Below are 20819 nucleotides of genomic sequence, written 5' to 3'. Positions count from 1 at the left end.
CAGTTGCAGCAGTGAGGACAAATAATGTAACCTCTGACATTTTTCAGCTTGGCAGAGGCTGCAGGCAAGGCTGTAGTTTATCCCCCTATCTTCTCAACTTAGTAACTGAACCCTTAGCTGTCGCTCTTAGGGAGGACAGTCAGGTTGCCGGAATCTCTAGGGACGGGACAGTGCACAAAGTATCATTGTATGCAGATGATTTATTGCTTTATATATCTAATCCAACGGCATCAATCCCTAAATTGTTTAAGATATTAGACCACTTCGGATGCATATCTGGATACAAATTGAACTATTCAAAAAACCTACTGTTCCCTATTAATAACATAGAGCAAGATTTCTCTGCCTTCCCTTTTAAATTAGAAAAAGAAATGTTTAAATATTTGGGAATAAATATAACAAGCACAATGAACGAGTTGCGGATTTATAATTTTGACACTTTGTTAGAACAAACATTGCAAGATTTTAAAAAATGGGCAACACTTCCAATCTCATTGGCAGGCAGAATAAATATAGTTAAAATGGCAGTCTTATCAAAATTTCTCTATGTTTTCCAAATGGTTCCTGTTTTTATAACCAAATCAAGTTTCAAAGATTTAGACAGATTAATAGCAACATTTATTTGGAAAAATTCAAATCCCAGAATAGAGAAAACATATTTGGAAGTACCAAAAGAGGCTGGTGGGCTAGGGTTGCCAAATTTTATCTTTTACTACTGGGCGGCTAATATTTCCAAATTATTGCACTGGAAATATGTTTATGAGAACAGCGAGGGTGAGGCTTGGGTAAAAATGGAACTGATGTCTAATCCACTTCCCCTCCTAACCTCATCCCTAGCTCTAAATCAAAAACAGAAAATAACAAATCCAGTTGTAAGAACATCTATTAAAATATGGCTTCAATTCAGAAGGCACTTCTGTTTGCAACAAGTTAGTAATTTTTTCCCTGTTGCTTATAACCCTTTTTTTCTGCCTTCCATTTCAGATAAAGCATTCCAAATTTGGCATAATAATGGTTTGAAGTTTTTTTACAATTTATTTTCAGGAGAAACTTTTAACACCTTTGACGCTCTGATGAGAGATTACAATATACCAACCTCACATATGTTTAGATACTTGCAAATACGAAGTTTTGCAAAAACATTGTTTCCTTCTTTCCCGTACCTACCTCCTAAAAATCAAGTGGATACCATTTTGGAAATAGATCCTTTTGGCAAAAGGAGAATCTCCGTCATATACAAACTGATACAGAGCTTAAGGCCTATTACTTGGGAAAAAACTAAAAATAATTGGGAAAAAGACATTGGGGTGGATTTATCTTATGATGAGTGGAGATCTTGTCTAAATCGTATACATACTTCCTCCCTTTGCATTCGCCATGGTTTAATTCAGTTTAAAATTCTTCATCGTCTTCATTATACAAGAGAGAGGCTTTCAAAATTTTTCCCAGAAGTCGATCCTGCCTGTCCCAGGTGTGGACATAATCCAGCAAATGAGGGTCACATGATGTGGTCTTGTCCGAACCTGGATAATTACTGGGGAAATATATTTAAAGCATTATCTCATATCAGTGCGCAGAACTTAGTGCTTGATTTCCGCATTGGCATTTTTGGAGTTATGCCATCTCAATACAAAATGAGTCAATCTCAGGAAAATGCCATAGCATTTGCTACATTGCTTGCCCGTAGACTTATTCTATTCCATTGGAAGTCTGATAAGGCTCCTTCATACATACAATGGTTAAAGGAAGTGCTTTTCTTTTTACCACTGGAAAAACTTAGATACAGAGTTCTCCCATCACAACACAAATTCTCTGCGACTTGGAACCCATTTATTGACTATATAAAAACGTATTTTCCAGATGTGTGACATACATTTTTTTGTTTGTTTTGTTTTGTTTCTCTTTACATGAGCCTCGGGTGGGGAGGGAGGGGGGGGTTTCTTTTTTTTGTTTGTTTGTTTGTTTGTTTGTTTGTTTTTGTTTTTTGTTTTTTTGTGTATAATGGCAACGTTTCCATTATGTATTGTGACCATGATTTGTGAAAAAAAAAAATTTAAATTAAAAAAAATATATGTAAGCAGATGTTTCATGAGTCGTCCTAGCCTATTTCCATCCTCTACACACTGACTGCTTATGCTGTAGTTAAACGGTGGGATTCAGTGAATGAATGTAAGCATCATCAGTTTAACTTCAAATTCATCTCTGCTACACTTAATGTAACCAAACTCTGACCATGAAACCACAACCACTCTGCACCAGGCCAAAAGACTGTTAATCTATCACAGTACAGGAAACTTGTTTGTCATGCACCAAACTGCTGATTATTTTCAAGCAGTCTTTAAATAACACAGCTAGTCTGCCTTAGTTTGTTTTTCAACATGCTTCACAATATTAAAAAAAAGTAACATGTACAGATCTAATATCCAATTTAAAACATGAGGAATAACAGTGGTATGAAAAAGTGTTTTTCCCATTCCTGAGTTTCTATTTTCGTGTATATTGGTCACACTTACAGTGGGGCAAAAAAGTATTTAGTCGGCCGCAAATTGTGCAAGTTCTGCCACTTAAAAAGATGAGAGAGGCCTGTAATTTTCAATACAGGTATACCTCAACTATGAAAGACAAAATGAGCAAAGAAACAAATCCAGAATCACATTGTCTGATTTTTAAAGAATTAATTTGCAAATTATGGTGGAAATAAGTAACAAAAGTTCATCTCAATACTTTTGTTGGAATGACAGAGGTCAAACGTTTTCTCTAAGTCTTCACAAGGTTTTCACACACTGTTGCTGGTATTTTGGCCCATTCCTCCATGCAGATCTCCTCTAGAGCAGCGATGTTTTGGGGCTGTTGCTGGGCAGATTTATCTATGGGAAAACTTGAGTTTTTACCAAAAACTTCTATTTTGGTTGACCATGTTCTCCTAATTGTCTTCTGGATCATCCAAATGTTCTCTAGTAAACTTCAGATGGGCCTGGACACGTCTGGCACTGCAGGATTTGAGTCCCTGGCGGCGTAGTGTGTTACTGATGGTAGCCTTTGTTACTTTGGTCCCAGCTCGCTGCAGGTTATTCACTAGGTCCCCCTGTGTGGTCCTGGGATTTTTGCTCAATGTTCTTGTGATCATTTTGACCCCACGTGATCTTGTGTAGAGCGCCAGATTGAGGGAGATTATCAGTGGTCTTGTATATCTTTCATTTTCTAATATTTGCTCCCACAGTTGATTTCTTCACACCAAGCTGCTTACCTATTGCAGATTCAGTCTTCCCAGCCTGGTGCAGGTCTACAATTTTGTTTCTGGTGTCCTTTGACAGCTCATTGATTTTGGCCATAGTGGAGTTTGGAGTATGACTGTGCTCCACAGCACTGTAAAAGAGTTGTTTTTAGCTCTCGCAAAACTTGATTGCATTTGTTGCTGCTAAGGGTGGTGATGAATACACAATTTTAAGGGTTCAACCAGCCATTGATGGAATGGGTCAAGGTCGTAAAGAAATCAGATGTCAAGAGGGAATGTGAAGATGAGGGCTAATTCAAACGTTTTCTAGTTCATGTTTATTGGTCTTTGGAACATTCAGAGAATACCGTGACCACATTATTGAGGTTTACAGAGTTCATTTGACTGCATGGCCTGATTTTTCTCCATATGCAATGTGACATCTGTATGTACGTTTTTGTTCAGTTCAGTTATGTGGAGCCTCAGCAAAGATGACTACTGTCAGAAACGTCAGCTTATTGTTTCACTGTATTTACTTATTTATTCATACAATCCAACTGAAAATGAATAGGAAACCTAAAATAGATGACACGGCACATGAACACACAGAGTACATAATAATGCAAAAATATTCCCGTCCAAAACAGAGATTCTGATTTAGTTGAGCAGAAATCTGAAAACTCTGGATGTGTGTTGTCTGTGAAGGTTCTCAGTCATCCAGAGAAAAGCGTCTGGACTTCTTTAAGTTGCTCGAAGACGTTTCACCTCTCATCCGAGAAGCTTCTTCAGTTCTACGGTCAAATGGTGTGGAGTCTCCACAGGGCTTAAATCTGGGACTCCACACCGTAGAAGACCATAGAACTGAAGAAGCTTCTTGGATGAGAGGTCCAGACGCTTTTCTTTCGTAGCTCCTTAGACCTGGATGTGTGTTGTTTTTCTTTTTTTCTTTTCTAGTATTTAAGACTTCCTGGTGCAACTGTCTCTATTTTCTCTGATGCCTGTATAGAAATATTCCTATTTGGTTAGCGTTTCTTATAAATGATTATTGGTGCAAACCCCAACCCTTTCAATTCTAGTAACGCGTGGAAAAATTGCAGTCAGGTCTGACCTTGTGCTTTGTGCTGGCAGGTTAGAAATTTGGTAGAAAATTTTCCATTGAGTTGAAGTTGTTGACTTCAGTTAAAGTTGTGTTCCTACTGAATTCAGACAGCAGAATGTGAGCTCGTGAGAGACGCTCATGGCGCATCTTAAGATCTTCTCTTTTATTTTTTGTGCCACTATCCTCTTCAAGCAGGTACTCTTTTCTTTCCTTGTCTGTAAATGTGTCCAGCATCTTACTCTGCAGCTCGCTGGCAAACTCCTGCAGCATCTGATACCGGATCACCAGGGGGATCTGGTCAGCAAGACGCTGACCAGCAATCTGTAAGCAGAGAAGACAAAAATAAGATGTACTAAAGAGCTCACTGCTTTAGGACTGAATTTGAGACATTTTCTAGTGTGCTTATTAAAACGTTCCTTAAGGTTTTATTGCAAATTACATGTAATTATCGAAAAATATTTCAGATCACTCTAGACATATTTAATCACAACATAAAATAATAGATCTTATTTTATGGATCTAAAAGTGTGATTCATGGGCGACCGTGGCTCAGGGGGTTGGGAAGCGCATCTGTAACCGGAAGGTTGCTGGTTTGATCCCCGTACTCTCTGTCCTGGTCGTTGTGTCCTTGGGCAAGACACTTTAACCTACTGCCTACTGGTGTTGGCCAGAGGGGCTGATGGTGCGATATGGCAGCCTCGCTTCTGTCAGTCTGCCCCAGGGCAGCTGTGGCTACAACCACAACTTGCCTCCACCAGTGTGTGAATGTGAGAGTGAATGACTAGTGGCATTGTAAAGCGCTTTGGGTGCCTTGAAAAGCGCTATATAAATGCAATCCATTATTATTAAATATAAAAGATGTAAGTTTTAGGTGGATACAATGAATCACATGCTTTAAACAAAAGCATTAAAAAAGTAATTGAGTGACATTTACATTGTAATATGCTTCAAAATGTCTCATTATCTCCTTCGAGGTCATCCCACCAAAGTACAACTGGCCTTCTTTGGCAATTCCATTTTGTATCTCCGTGATGTATTTGCTGTCCTGAGTGTAAACAAGCATCTCCATCTTAAACTGCATCCCCAGAATGGACTTTGCTTCCTCTTCCCTTTCATTCCTGATGGTTTCAATGTTCATCTAAATCACACAAAAAATGTCAATAAATATTCATTAGCGTTTAGTAATATGTGCACAGCAATACATTATAAAGAAGACGATACCTGTGGGCGGGTGGGTGCACGGGGGCTCAGCCCTGGCGCAGGGGGCCTCTTGTGCATCGGCCTAACCGGGGGGCTCTTGAACCGGCAGGGAGGTTGTTCCATCTTTGCAGGAGTCCACTCTGCAGGTGGGGGAGAGACATAGGAGAGGTGGAAAATAAACTTAACCTGGGTGTCTGTGTCTTGTGTAGTCTGGGAGATGATTGAATGTTGGGGTGGGTACAGTTTCCTCTGCGGTGGGGTGGGGTGGGCTGCCCCGGGTCCTGTGGGGCTTGGCGGTGCTGCTGCCGTAGGCCCCGGTCTGGATGGGCCTGGGCTCCCTTGCCTTGGTGCATACCGGAGGACGGGGGTGCATATTGGGGTCAGCGGGGGAGCTGGCCCTAGGGAGGGACACCCTCCCCTCCCTTCTTTTCCTCCCCATCCCCGGCTGCCTCCCTCTTCCCGCTCCACCACACCCACCCACACAGGTAGGGCTTTGGGGTGCAGGTGTGTCACCAGGGTGCAGGGGAGACATTCCCCCCCCCCTCTGTCCTCTTCTGGCCACCTGTGCCTCAATTTTATCTCACAACTTAGACATCCACATTACTTACACTCTCATAACACACACACATATATATATATATAGGGCCTTGAGGGTGGGTACGTTAACGGCGTCCAGTAGACGGTCTGTGTATTCAAACCTACCTCTGGCGCCGGTGCCCACCTCTCAATTTTAAATCCATGTAGACATTGAGGGTTCTCGGGAGGGGCCGTGCTAACACTTGCTGCTCACACCTTTCTTGGCTGCTACTTCAAAGCACATTGTGCGCTGTCTGTCCTGCGTGCTGCACAACAACATTCAATATTTAGTATTTACTGCTGTTTACACTTAGCTAGATTAATGCGATGGTGTTGTGTATAGTATGTTGCTTTGTTTTGTTTTTTTTGCTTGTTTTCTATTCTTTTTCTCTCAACAGGTGATCCCGGAGATATTTTTTCTTCCCCCCTTTCTCACTGTCCCTCTCCCCTTCTGTTTTTCTTTTCCTTCCTCTTTCTTTCTCCCTTTCCTATCCCTCACTCATGTCTGTCCCGTCTGTAACAACTGAAAATAAAATAAATAATAAAAACAAAGGTCGATCAAATGGACCAATACGGCAATGCCATGATGATCCATTTGGCAAAATAAATCCATTGGGTATCCTTGTTGGTCTTCAGACAACAATTCTGATGGCTAAAGAACCAAATGGGACAGGCGAAAAAAAAAAAAGAAAAAAAAAAGACGATACCTTCGCTGTATTGATGAGGTTCGGAAAACCCACAAAGCTGTTTTGTGCCAATTCAAACGATAATAAGTTAGTCAAAAAAATGTACCAAATGAAAGATTACCTGCAAAGTAAGATTCAAGTATTATGAGAAAAAAAACAAAAACAAAAACATGCCTGACACTTCCTTGATTTTCTGGATAGCAGGCTCCTCCAGCTGTTTGATCTGCTTCTGGATTATGGACTCAAAAGTACTGTAGCTCACAAACAATGGCAGTTCTCTTCCACAGTACATGCGCTCAAACTGAGACTCTTCTCTCAGAATGTGCTCTTTGACTGCAGTGCAATGAAAGTTAAGTGAATATGTAAAATATGTTTTTTTAATGACAGTAATTTGTTTTTTACTTTAAATGTTAGAGTTACTTTATAGTAGCTTGTAAGCAACAGAGGGAATCTTAAAAACGGATGAATGAAAAAGTTGTTAATTGACTTACATGATGATCCAGAGTCTTTTATGATTTTCTCCCATGCTTCAAACTTATTTCTGAGTGTGAAAAAGATGCTGGAGTTGTATCCACATTTAAATTCTTCACCTTTGGTCAGACTGATAGCATCCTGTGCGAATGCTAACACAAGCTACGATAGAACAGGTTCAATTAAATGAACAGAACGTGTGTTTTCCAGAAGCTCTTATTCATTTTGCTTACTCTTTTACTCACATCACTGAGAAACTTTTGTCTTTCAGTTGCATCAGATGGGGGTCCAGTCCTGAATTTTTTTAGCTTTTCCTGAGTCTGTTCCAGTTTCTTCTGTGTCTGCTCATCAAGCCGTGGCAGAGATTTCTACAAATCACATGGACAAATCACATCAAAGCTGGAGTGGGTTAAAGCTCTCCCCAGTGACCTACAAAGGTAAAACAGTAATAAGTACTCACCTGAATATGATGCACCAGTTCAAGAGTGAGTTTTTCTGCCAGGTTAGGAACAGTGGCCTGACCCTCATCAAAGAGAGTCCTACAGCACAAACAAAAGGTTAGAGTATAAGCAACACAGCCTAACACACCACAAACACTTGTTTGCATAATTTCCAAAAAGAGCAAACTTACTGGAAATGGGCATGCTCTTCGAAGAAGGCTTCCTCATTTTTTAGTGCTTCAGAAAGTGAAACCTTCTCTGTGATCTCCTTCTGACCCCTGCATTTGACCACCATGTAGCCCTTCTTCAGCGGGATGACTTCATTATGGGCAATTTTAACCACGTTCTCTTCTGTGCCTTTGTCCACCAGGTCAGGTTTAGTCAAGACACCTGACAGAGAGAGATAGTGTTGGATTCCCCACCTTATGAGAAGACTGATAATTTGTATTGATCACTGCAAGCTGCAGTCAGAGCTTGGTGCCAGTCATCAAATGTTGCCAACAGTTGTTAACTCAGCAGGAAAACATGATCACAGATGTTTGCAAAAGAAATCCAGTGGATGTCAGAAATGTACAGACATTTTGACAAAGTACATTTAAATGCAGCGTTTCACATTACTGGACATGTTTGTCTGGCAGTGATTGCTTGTACTCAGTCAGTTAAAATCCACCAAGAATGCAGTGTTTATTTATGGTTTTGTTTCTTTTATTTTAATGTCAGTTACCTTCAAATTGTTTAATAAAGCTGTCACTCCATTCATTTATGCTTTTATCTTTAAAAGTTCTTGAGATGTTCATATTCAAACATTGCCACAGATATCAGTGTGCAGAAGAAATTTCAAGCTGTTCAAGTCCAATAAATAGTTTGAAATGGTACAAAGTTTAGAAAGGACATGTTAAAAAAAAAAGAAGGTAAAGTTAACCAAAACTGAAAATAATGTACATTCCAGAACAGTTCTTCCCACTTTTCTGGATTACTTACAACCCCCTCTGTCTGCATAAAAGCAGCGTTGGAACACAATGTGGTGCCTTACCTTTGTGAGTATCAGTTAAACAGTATTGTACTGCAGAAAGTAGTGTTGCTACAAAAATGGCTCGAAAAAGGCAATTAATATATAAGAGAGACAGACCATCATAACACTTAAATGTAGGTCTTTCGTACAGAGAAATTTCAAAGAACGTCAAGGTGTCAGTGATTACAGTTTCCCTCACCATGAAAAGGCACTCAGAAACTGGGTCAAACTGCTGACTCAAATTTGTAGGCTCAGTTTTTTATACCAGTTTTTTCTTTTCTGCGCAAATTTTCTATTGAATTACCAACAGGGCTTTGCCATGACCACTACAACTTGTACTAAAGTGATTTGGCCACAACTTTGGAAATGTGCATGGGGTGATTGCCTGTGTGGAAGAGCAATCTGTGGCCCTTCTCCAACTTCCAGGCTGATGTGTTGCGTTTGTGGTTCACTGCATCCATATGATGTTAATCACTTGGCAGCAGAAACAGAATCCACAGTAAAGAAACTAAATGACTTAAGAGAGACACTTGCTTACCCAAAGTCCTCTCTCCATCAGGATCCACCAGCTTAGCCATATTCAAAGCCTCTGTAGTTGCAATGTCCACGTTGCATGGAACAACCACCAGGTTGATAGTTTCTTGTTTACTGATGACCGTCTGGATCATAGTTTTAATCTGAAAGTATCCATTCAAAATAAAGTATAAAGATTAAAAATATTTTTTCATAAATTGCATAAATGCAGTTATGAACTATACAACCAACTAACTGATGTAAGCACGAATGTCCAGATAAAGTAGCAAACTCATAACAATAAATGCATATAATACCAAAAACCAGCAGTCACACTGGTGTGTCAGTGTTGTCCCTTTTTAACACTATTAGTAACATGACAATGACTATCAAACTCTGGGTTTGTGTTTCATTGGATGAAATTTCTACCAAAGAAATGGCCTTAAAATTGTGAGGGAGACTAAGGTATCATACCTTATCACCAATGTCTGCCGACTGCCCACCTACAGCCACCCGGGCAATGCCAGGCAGGTCGATGAGAGTAAGGTCTGGAACATCCGGGGAGGCAATCTCCAGACTGATGAGCTCACTGCTGATCCCCACCTCATTCCCGATCAATTTAAGTTGAGCTAAAGAGAGAATATGATGTCACGTATGCCTAAGCAACAGATTGAACTTGCCTACTTTGTGCTTCCACGTTTTACGTGGTTTTTAGTAGTGACATGAAAGAATTATGTAGACTCACCTTCTCGAATCATTTTTTCGACGACTGCAGGCTCTTTTATCTTTTCTTCAAAGTCGCGGTAGCTTATCTTTCCATACCACGCCTCTCCTTCCTTTGTTTTTGTCATCTTCAGTTCCAGTGGACATCTTGTCACAATACCTGTGTTTTAAAACACTGAGTGTCAGACAATTTCTCTGACCGTTGCTCATTGTTTTGGACAAATTAATGAACGATTTCAGATTTTAACTGAATTGTAAGAGATTGAAACAAGTTTTTTTTTCTAGTTGGAGTGTAATGCTATGTTTGAGTAACTCTGCTTTACAGACATTTTGATTCTCACAAGATCAGGGGAGAATCCATCTATTTCAGTTATTTTCTGTGCTCTCCAGTTCCTTCCCTCCTTTGACTTGTTCGAAACTTTGTTTTATAGGAAATAGTCCCCAAACCCAGACCAACCACCCTCCTCTATAACTGAACTTGCACGCACGCACGCACGCACGCACACACACACACACACACACACACACAAAGAAAAAGAACCCCCCAAAAATCCATTATTTAAAAGAAGAAACAGAATTGGCTCCAACCCAGGATGTGACAGTCTGTCAGTTTTTCCTCTGTGTGCCACATTTTATAACGCAGACATGATTGATCTTTTGATCCCATGTTTGTTTCTATGGATGACCAGCAACACTTCAGCTGAAAATGTGTCAAATTTGTAATTTTAGTTTAAAATTCCCATTGAGTACATGAAAAAAATTCAAAAAATAAAACAAAGTCATGGAATGGTCACGTCAAAATAAAATGAGTAAGCTGTCATTAAATTAATAAATCATTAAATATAGATTTTAAGGAACAGGCTAGTCGCCAAAGAATGTGTTTTGCTGCCTCATCCGTGCCCTGCACCACCCCCACCTCTCTGCCAGCCTTGATTACTCACACAGTTCCATTGTATGCTTCACTTTGACACTTCTAATGTACGGAAAGGTTCTGAGCTGGAAAAAAGACAACTCACCGCTGCCTCTCGGCAGTGCCACCCCGGACAGCGCCTCCAACACAGAGCTCTTCCCCGAGCTTTGGTCTCCAATCACAGCGATAGCAGGCAGCGCCAGGTCCTTCTCTACACCGAGAGAGCGGAGAGAGTCAATGAGGTCGATGAGGGGACGGACCTTCTCATCATACTGCTGGTTCAGAGTGCTCATGCTGGTCTCGGCTTGTCTTTTGACAAAAATAAAAATTAAAAATGGACAAAGTGATAACGTGTTCTGTGAAAAGCAGACCGTGGGTTGGAAGAGAAAGAAAAAGTGATGTGTTTTGTTTCACTTTCTGCACCTCGTGGTGTCTGTTTCATTCAAAAATACAGGAAGCAGCAACAGATGGAATGTCCCTCATTAAGCTGTCACACTTCTTCCTTTAATTCCAGGACTTTCACAAAGTGCATTAACCGTTCAGAAACAACAGCCGATTTCATGCACTGTCCCCCAATTTCAGAGGCTCAAAAGTACCTGGACACCCTGATATGATTTTAAGTGAAATCATTGTGTTTAAAATGTTGATGAAAATCCTTGGCAGTCAGTGGCTGACTGAAGTCTAAATGCTCTGCTGGACTTTTGGGCTTGTTTGTGTGTGTGTGTGTGTGTCTCTGCCTTCAGTTTTGTTTTTAGTAACTGAAGAGGAGCTCTGTTGGCCTCAAATCATGTGATTGGTTTGAACATTTAAGAATATCCCATTTCTTTGCCTTGGGATATTTTGGGTTGTTTCTGCAGTACACTTTGGGTCCTTATGGAGTTGTACTGTTAAATGCTTTCCAATCAACTGGCATCAGCCAAATCTCTGAATTTCAGCAGAGATTATAGTACTGAGATGCACACATTTTCTTTCCAGTGATATTGGCTTAATGGTAGTTTTCAGCCAGAGTTTTGTTGAGCAACTGATGTGTTTTACAGCCTGTTTTAATTAAGAGGAGACATCTATGTTTTCTTTTCTTTTCCATGATGTTTTCATTAGGCTACTTTAATCTCGTTCCCCCCAGATTTCATTGTTTTGTCAAGTTTTGCACAACTGCGCGTCAGGCTTTTTTTGTTATATGGTAATATCTCCATCGTATGCACCTCACTGACGACCATCCTTTCTGTATCGCAGAGTGCCATGGCTCACTATCATAAGTTGAGAGAGGTGCTGTCAGACATGGAGATGAAAGGCACCATCCACCAGCAAGTATGCCTCACCACTGGTAATGGCAGGAGCTACCGCCGCCTGTACTGTGGATTCCATCTCCCGCATTGGTGAGTGTGATGACCATCAGCAGTCCGCTGCGGACCCAGGCATAGATAGCATTCAGCAAACCCCTCCTATGATGGGTGCTTCTGACCTTGGTGGGTTGGCTGGTGATGGGGCCTCCCCAGACTCCCTTGCTGCTTTCCTGTCACACAGTTTTCGTTCTCTTGAACCTGAAAAGTGGACATGGATCAGGGACTTACCACACGTTTTGGTAGAATCATTAAACCAGTTTGTTGCTTGATTGAATCAATGGCTCAACCTGAAACACTTCTTGGGCTTGAACCTGTTCGAGCAGCGGTTATTGATGTGTGAATTTGTTTATTACTGTATGTTGCCAATTGGTATTGTTTTTGGAAAAGGAAAATCACATCACAGAGTTGTCTGCACCTCTGTGAGGTCTGATTGCTTTATGGTGATGCCCATAGATATTATGGTCTGTTTTGTGTGGTGTAAACTGCACCTCATTTTGTCTATAGTGTGTCCTGGGACCTTTCTAGACGCCGAGCAGGTCTCAGATCATTTATAATCTTTGGAGGTACTTATGTTGCTGATCTAATTCATTGTATATGTGATGTGAATTTGTTTGACATCACATGTATTGTTATTATTATCACATGTGTTATTTGTTAATGTGGGTGTATTTATACATATATTTTTTGTATTTGTGTGTGTGTGTGTGTTCACGATTTTATGTAATTCTTGAGGGGTGAATGTAATCAGGTCATAAATGACATATTGTTATAATTACACAAAATGTGTTCGAAACCCCAAGCTGTCCCTGGTATACCTGACTTTTAGGACCTCTAAGCCTGTAGTTATGTTGATTATAAGTTAGAGCCCTTCCTCATCCCTTTCTTCTTCTTTGGTTCAACCCTATAAATTTGAGGTACCCCTTTGGCCTCTCCCCTTTTCTACAATTCTCACGTGGGAGAGGAGCTGGTGCGGGCAAGTTATTTACTTGGAAGTGTTTCTTTTTACCTTTCATTGTCAGACATAATGCAGGAACACACCGGTTACATATACTCTTCCTGTTATTCTGGTACATCTTGGTGTTTTTGGTTAATGTCACAGCTGTCTGATTTTATGAGGCTATACTGGATAAAAGAGGCTGGTGTGGTCTAGATTTACTTTAATTTGCCAGTTTTGTTTGACTTTACAACAGAGAGAGAAATTTTCAATAAATAGTGTTAGAAACGCAGCAGCTCATGTAGTTTAAATACTAACCTTTATGGGCTATTGTAAAAGCGTGAGGGATCACTATGTATTCAAATTTGAAATTTGCGTTTGTAAAATAGTTTAGTGTGGTCAGAGTCCTCAAAAGCTGTGCATAAATCACTGCACACAAGCGTTTGTAATACATTTCAGCCAAGTTTCACTATGTAAGGGTTCAACCAGCCACTAAGGGAATGGGTCAAAGTTAGAGGAAAATCAGATGTCAAGAGGGAATGTGACACTTTATCTTGAAAGATGACGGCTAATTCAGACTTTTTTTAGTTCATGTTTATCGATTCTAGGAACATGACCACATTATTGAAGTTTACAGAGTTCCTTTGACTGCATGGCCTGATTTTTGTCCAGAAGCAATGTGACATCTGTATGTACACAGCTGTGGTTCAGTGCAGTTATGTGGAGCCTCAGCAAAAATGAATACTGTCAGAAACATCAGTTTTATTGTTTCACTGCATTTTATTAATTTTTGTATTTAATACAACTGAAGATGAATAGGAAACCTATAACAGATGATAAAACACATGAAGATACAGAGCACATAATAATGCAAAAATATTCCTGTCCAAAACACAGATTCTGATTTAGTTGAGCAGAAATCTGAAAACCCTGGATGTGTGTTGTTTTTCTGTTTTTCTTCTTCTAGCACTTAAGACTTCCTTGTGCAACTGTATCTGTTTTTTATGATACCTGTATAGAAATATTCCTATTTCTTCAGTGTTTCTTATAAATGATTATAGGTGCAAAACTCAACCCTTTCAATTCTAGTAATACTTGGAGAGATTGCAGTGAGGTCCAACCTCGTGCTTTGTGCTGCCAGGTTAGGAATCTGGTTGAAAGTTTTGAAAGTCAGACAGCAGAATGTGAGCTCTTGAGAGACGCTCAAGGCGCATCTTAAGATCTTCTCTTTTATTTTTTGTGCCACTATCCTCTTCAAGCAGGTACTCTTTTCTTTCCTTGTCCGTAAATGTGTCCAGCATCTTACTCTGCAGCTCGCTGGCAAACTCCTGCAGCATCTGATACCGGATCACCAGGGGGATCTGGTCAGCAAGACGCTGACCAGCAATCTGTAAGCAGAGAAGACAAAAATAAGATGTACTAAAGAGCTCACTGCTTTAGGACTGAATTTGAGACATTTTCTAGTGTGCTTATTAAAACGTTCCTTAAGGTTTTATTGCAAATTACATGTAATTATCAAAAAATATTTCAGATCACTCTAGGCATATTTAATCACACCATAAAATAATAGATCTTATTTTATGGATCTAAAAGTGTGATTAAATATAAAAGATGTAAGTTTTAGGTATTATTTTTTCTCAAAGAGGTTTCAGTGTTTGCTTTTCTTGATATGTTAAAAAAAAAAAACTAAAGTCAACTATTTCAATGGGATACATGTGGATACAATGAATCACATGCTTTAAACAAAAGCATTAAAAAAGCAATTGAGTGACATTTACATTGTAATATGCTTCAAAATGTCTCATCATCTCCTTCGAGGTCATCCCACCAAAGTACAACTGGCCATTTTTGGCAATTCCATTTTTTATCTCCGTGATGTATTTGCTGTCCTGAGTGTAAACAAGCATCTCCATCTTAAACTGCATCCCCAGAATGAACTTTGCTTCCTCTTCCCTTTCATTCCTGATGGTTTCAATGTTCATCTAAATCACACAAAAAATGTCAATAAATATTCATTAGTGTTTAGTAATATGTGCACAGCAATACATTATAAAGAAGACGATACCTTCGCTGTATTGATGAGGTTCGGAAAGCCCACAAAGCTGTTTTGTGCCAGTTCAAACAGCTCTTTCCTCACAACCTCTAAAAGCAATAAAACGATAATAAGTTAGTCAAAAAATGTACCAAATGAAAGATTACCTGCAAAGTAAGATTCAAGTATTATGAGAAAAAAAACAAAAACATGCCTGACACTTCCTTGATTTTCTGGATAGCAGGCTCCTCCAGCTGTTTGATCTGCTTCTGGATTATGGACTCAAAAGTACTGTAGCTCACAAACAATGGCAGTTCTCTTCCACGGTACATGCGCTCAAACTGAGACTCTTCTCTCAGAATGTGCTCTTTGACTGCAGTGCAATGAAAGTTAAGTGAAGATGTAAAATATGTTTTTTTAATGACAGTAATTTGTTTTTTACTTTAAATGTTAGAGTTACTTTATGTAGTAGCTTGTAAGCAACAGAGGGAATCTTAAAAACTGATGAATGAAAAAGTTGTTAATTGACTTACATGATGATCCAGAGTCTTTTATGATTTTCTCCCATGCTTCAAACTTATTTCTGATTGTGAAAAAGATGCTGGAGTTGTATCCACATTTAAATTCTTCACCTTTGGTCAGACTGATAGCATCCTGTGCGAATGCTAACACAAGCTACGATAGAACAGGTTCAATTAAATGAACAGGACGTGTGTTTCCAGAAGCTCGTATTGATTTTGCTTACTCTTTTACTCACATCACTGAGAAACTTTTGTCTTTCAGTTGCATCAGATGGGGGTCCAGTCCTGAATTTTTTTAGCTTTTCCTGAGTCTGTTCCAGTTTCTTCTGTGTCTGCTCATCAAGCCGTGGCAGAGATTTCTACAAATCACATGGACAAATCACATCAAAGCTGGAGTGGGTTAAAGCTCTCCCCAGTGACCTACAAAGGTAAAACAGTAATAAGTACTCACCTGAATATGATGCACCAGTTCAAGAGTGAGTTTTTCTGCCAGGTTAGGAACAGTGGCCTGACCCTCATCAAAGAGAGTCCTACAGCACAAACAAAAGGTTAGAGTATAAGCAACACAGCCTAACACACCACAAACACTTGTTTGCATAATTTCCAAAAAGAGCAAACTTACTGGAAATGGGCATGCTCTTCGAAGAAGGCTTCCTCATTTTTTAGTGCTTCAGAAAGTGAAACCTTCTCTGTGATCTCCTTCTGACCCCTGCATTTGACCACCATGTAGCCCTTCTTCAGCGGGATGACTTCATTATGGACAATTTTAACCACGTTCTCTTCTGTGCCTTTGTCCACCAGGTCAGGTTTAGTCAAGACACCTGACAGTGAGAGATAGTGTTGGATTTCCCACCTTATGAGAAGACTGATAATTTGTATTGATCACTGCAAGCTGCAGTCAGAGCTTGGTGCCAGTCATCAAATGTTGCCAACATTGTTTGCTCAGCAGGAAAGGGATCTTTAACATGATCACAGATGTTTGCAAAAGAAATCCAGTGGATGACAGAAATGTACAGCCATTTTGACAAAGTACATTTAAATGCAGCGTTTCACATTACTGGACATGTTTGTCTGGCAGTGATTGCTTGTACTCAGTCAGTTAAAATCCACCAAGAATGCAGTGTTTATTTAAGGTTTTGTTTCTTTTATTTTAATGTCAGTTACCTTCAAATTGTTTAATAAAGCTGTCACTCCATTCATTTATGCTTTTATCTTTAAAAGTTCTTGAGATGTTCATATTCAAACATTGCCACAGATATCAGTGTGCAGAAGAAATTTCAAGTTGTTCAAGTCCAATAAATAGTTTGAAATGGTACAAAGTTTAGAAAGGACATGTTAAAAAAAAAAGAAGGTAAAGTTAACCAAAACTGAAAATAATGTACATTCCAGAACAGTTCTTCCCACTTTTCTGGATTACTTACAACCCCCTTTACAAAAATGGCTTGAAAAGGGCAATTAATATTTAAGAGAGACAGACCCTCATAACACTTAAATGTAGGTCTTTCATACGGAGAAATTTCAAAGAACATCAAGGTGTCAGTGATTACAGTTTCCCTCACCATGAAAAGGCACTCAGAAACTGGGTCAAACTGCTGACTCAAATTTGTAGGTTCAGTTTTTTATACCAATTTTTTCTTTTCTGCCCAGTTTTTCTATTGAATTACCAACAGGGCTTTGCCATGACCACTACAACTTGTACTAAAGTGATTTGGCCACAACTTTGGAAATGTGCATGGGGTGATTGCCTGTGTGGAAGAGCAATCTGTGGCCCTTCTCCAACTTCCAGGCTGATGTGTTGCGTTTGTGGTTCACTGCATCCATATGATGTTAATCACTTGGCAGCAGAAACAGAATCCACAGTGAAGAAACTAAATGACTTAAGAGAGACACTTGCTTACCCAAAGTCCTCTCTCCATCAGGATCCACCAGCTTAGCCATATTCAAAGCCTCTGTAGTTGCAATGTCCACGTTGCACGGAACAACCACCAGGTTGATAGTTTCTTGTTTACTGATGACCGTCTGGATCATAGTTTTAATCTGAAAGTATCCATTCAAAATAAAGTATAAAGATTAAAAATATTATTTCATAAATTGCATAAATGCAGTTATGAACTATACAACCAACTAACTGATGTAAGCACGAATGTCCAGATAAAGTAGCAAACTCATAACAATAAATACATATAATACCAAAAACCAGCAGTCACACTGGTGTGTCAGTGTTGTCCCTTTTTAACACTATTAGTAACCTATCAAACTCTGGGTTTGTGTTTCATTGGATGAAATTTCTACCAAAGAAATGGCCTTAAAATTGTGAGGGAGACTAAGGTATCATACCTTATCACCAATGTCTGCCGACTGCCCACCTACAGCCACCCGGGCAATGCCAGGCAGGTCGATGAGAGTAAGGTCTGGAACATCCGGGGAGGCAATCTCCAGACTGATGAGCTCACTGCTGATCCCCACCTCATTCCCGATCAATTTAAGTTGAGCTAAAGAGAGAATATGATGTCACGTATGCCTAAGCAACAGATTGAACTTGCCTACTTTGTGCTTCCACGTTTTACGTGGTTTTTAGTAGTGACATGAAAGAATTATGTAGACTCACCTTCTCGAATCATTTTTTCGACGACTGCAGGCTCTTTTATCTTTTCTTCAAAGTCGCGGTAGCTTATCTTTCCATACCACGCCTCTCCTTCCTTTGTTTTTGTCATCTTCAGTTCCAGTGGACATCTTGTCACAATACCTGTGTTTTAAAACACTGAGTGTCAGACAATTTCTCTGACCGTTGCTCATTGTTTTGGACAAATTAATAAATGATTTCAGATTTTAACTGAATTGTAAGAGATTGAAACAAGTTTTTTTTTTCTAGTTGGAGTGTAATGCTATGTTTGAGTAACTCTGCTTTACAGACATTTTGATTCTCACAAGATCAGGGGAGAATCCATCTATTTCAGTTATTTTCTGTGCTCTCCAGTTCCTTCCCTCCTTTGACTTGTTCGAAACTTTGTTTTATAGGAAATAGTCCCCAAACCCAGACCAACCACCCTCCTCTATAACTGAACTTGCACGCACGCACGCACGCACGCACACACACACACACACACACACACACACACACAAAGAAAAAGAACCCCCCAAAAATCCATTATTTAAAAGAAGAAACAGAATTGGCTCCAACCCAGGATGTGACAGTGTCAGTTTTTCCTCTGTGTGCCACATTTTATAACGCAGACATGATTGATCTTTTGATCCCATGTTTGTTTCTATGGATGACCAGCAACACTTCAGCTGAAAATGTGTCAAATTTGTAATTTTAGTTTAAAATTCCCATTGAGTACATTAAAAAAATTCAAAAAATAAAACAAAGTCATGGAATGGTCACGTCAAAATAAAATGAGTAAGCTGTCATTAAATTAATAAATCATTAAATATAGATTTTAAGGAACAGGCTAGTCGCCAAAGAATGTGTTTTGCTGCCTCATCCGTGCCCTGCACCACCCCCACCTCTCTGCCAGCCTTGATTCCTCATACAGTTCCATTGTATGCTTCACTTTGACACTTCTAATGTACGGAAAGGTTCTGAGCTGGAAAAAAGACAACTCACCGCTGCCTCTCGGCAGTGCCACCCCGGACAGCGCCTCCAACACAGAGCTCTTCCCCGAGCTTTGGTCTCCAATCACAGCGATAGCAGGCAGCGCCAGGTCCTTCTCTACACCGAGAGAGCGGAGAGAGTCAATGAGGTTGATGAGGGGACGGACCTTCTCATCATACTGCTGGTTCAGAGTGCTCATGCTGGTCTCGGCTTGTCTTTTGACAAAAATAAAAATTAAAAATGGACAAAGTGATAACGTGTTCTGTGAAAAGCAGACCGTGGGTTGGAAGAGAAAGAAAAAGTGATGTGTTTTGTTTCACTTTCTGCACCTCGTGGTGTCTGTTTCATTCAAAAATACAGGAAGCAGCAACAGATGGAATGTCCCTCATTAAGCTGTCACACTTCTTCCTTTAATTCCAGGACTTTCACAAAGTGCATTAACCGTTCAGAAACAACAGCCGATTTCATGCACTGTCCCCCAATTTCAGAGGCTCAAAAGTACCTGGACACCCTGATATGATTTTAAGTGAAATCATTGTGTTTAAAATGTTGATGAAAATCCTTGGCAGTCAGTGGCTGACTGAAGTCTAAATGCTCTGCTGGACTTTTGGGCTTGTTTGTGTGTGTGTGTGTGTGTGTCTCTGCCTTCAGTTTTGTTTTTAGTAACTGAAGAGGAGCTCTGTTGGCCTCAAATCATGTGATTGGTTTGAACATTTAAGAATATCCCATTTCTTTGCCTTGGGATATTTTGGGTTGTTTCTGCAGTACACTTTGGGTCCTTATGGAGTTGTACTGTTAAATGCTTTCCAATCAACTGGCATCAGCCAAATCTCTGAATTTCAGCAGAGATTATAGTACTGAGATGCACACATTTTCTTTCCAGTGATATTGGCTTAATGGTAGTTTTCAGCCAGAGTTTTGTTGAGCAACTGATGTGTTTTACAGCCTGTTTTAATTAAGAGGAGACATCTATGTTTTCTTTTCTTTTCCATGATGTTTTCATTAGGCTACTTTAATCTCGTTCCCCCCAGATTTCATTGTTTTGTCAAGTTTTGCACAACTGCGCGTCAGGCTTTTTTTGTTATATGGTAATATCTCCATCGTATGCACCTCACTGACGACCATCCTTTCTGTATCGCAGAGTGCCATGGCTCACTATCATAAGTTGAGAGAGGTTCTGTCAGACATGGAGATGAAAGGCACCATCCACCAGCAAGTATGCCTCACCACTGGTAATGGCAGGAGCTACCGCCGCCTGTACTGTGGATTCCATCTCCCGCATTGGTGAGTGTGATGACCATCAGCAGTCCGCTGCGGACCCAGGCATAGATAGCATTCAGCAAACCCCTCCTATGATGGGTGCTTCTGACCTTGGTGGGTTGGCTGGTGATGGGGCCTCCCCAGACTCCCTTGCTGCTTTCCTGTCACACAGTTTTCGTTCTCTTGAACCTGAAAAGTGGACATGGATCAGGGACTTACCACACGTTTTGGTAGAATCATTAAACCAGTTTGTCGCTTGATTGAATCAATGGCTCAACCTGAAACACTTC

General features: G+C 40.0%; 2 protein-coding genes across 2 annotated transcripts; both read right to left on the bottom strand.

Annotated features, from left to right (window-relative positions):
• Positions 1 to 1938: 1938 nt before the first annotated feature.
• LOC146518934 (interferon-induced GTP-binding protein Mx-like) lies at positions 1939 to 11244 on the bottom strand. Its single transcript, XM_085159403.1, has 12 exons — positions 10951 to 11244; positions 9957 to 10094; positions 9686 to 9840; positions 9237 to 9375; positions 7878 to 8076; positions 7707 to 7785; positions 7492 to 7614; positions 7267 to 7408; positions 6948 to 7108; positions 6797 to 6877; positions 5248 to 5451; positions 1939 to 4634 (listed from the first exon to the last, which is right to left on the bottom strand). Exons 1-12 carry the CDS (start codon positions 11135 to 11137, stop codon positions 4344 to 4346), a joined length of 1899 nt encoding a protein of 632 aa, XP_085015529.1. The 5' UTR covers positions 11138 to 11244; the 3' UTR covers positions 1939 to 4343.
• A 1980-nt stretch (positions 11245 to 13224) lies between these two features.
• LOC146518933 (interferon-induced GTP-binding protein Mx-like) lies at positions 13225 to 19682 on the bottom strand. Its single transcript, XM_085159400.1, has 12 exons — positions 19282 to 19682; positions 18283 to 18420; positions 18012 to 18166; positions 17573 to 17711; positions 16297 to 16495; positions 16126 to 16204; positions 15911 to 16033; positions 15687 to 15828; positions 15368 to 15526; positions 15187 to 15263; positions 14900 to 15103; positions 13225 to 14509 (listed from the first exon to the last, which is right to left on the bottom strand). The coding sequence occupies exons 1-12, from the start codon at positions 19466 to 19468 to the stop codon at positions 14264 to 14266; spliced, it is 1848 nt and encodes a 615-aa protein (XP_085015526.1). The 5' UTR covers positions 19469 to 19682; the 3' UTR covers positions 13225 to 14263.
• Between the last annotated feature and the right edge of the window lie 1137 nt (positions 19683 to 20819).

Source organism: Neolamprologus multifasciatus, chromosome 5 (genome assembly GCF_963576455.1).
Source record: "Neolamprologus multifasciatus chromosome 5, fNeoMul1.2, whole genome shotgun sequence".
NCBI classification, from domain to species: Eukaryota; Metazoa; Chordata; class Actinopteri; order Cichliformes; family Cichlidae; genus Neolamprologus; species Neolamprologus multifasciatus.
The sequence above is the reverse complement of the archived record's forward strand: the minus strand, read 5'-3'. Positions and strand labels throughout refer to the sequence as shown.

Coding starts and splice junctions, on each gene's coding strand:
- LOC146518934 (XM_085159403.1), bottom strand. CDS start 11,137: ATGAGCACTCTGAACCAGCAGTATGATGAGAAGGTCCGTCCCCTCATC. Junction 8,077..9,236: donor TGATGGAGAGAGGACTTTGG/GTAAGCAAGTGT, acceptor TCTCTCTGTCAG/GTGTCTTGACTAAACCTGAC. Junction 6,878..6,947: donor AAATCAAGGAAGTGTCAGGC/ATGTTTTTGTTT, acceptor TTCATTTGGTAC/ATTTTTTTGACTAACTTATT.
- LOC146518933 (XM_085159400.1), bottom strand. CDS start 19,468: ATGAGCACTCTGAACCAGCAGTATGATGAGAAGGTCCGTCCCCTCATC. Junction 18,167..18,282: donor CGAAAAAATGATTCGAGAAG/GTGAGTCTACAT, acceptor TTCTCTCTTTAG/CTCAACTTAAATTGATCGGG. Junction 15,829..15,910: donor GACAAAAGTTTCTCAGTGAT/GTGAGTAAAAGA, acceptor GTTCTATCGTAG/CTTGTGTTAGCATTCGCACA.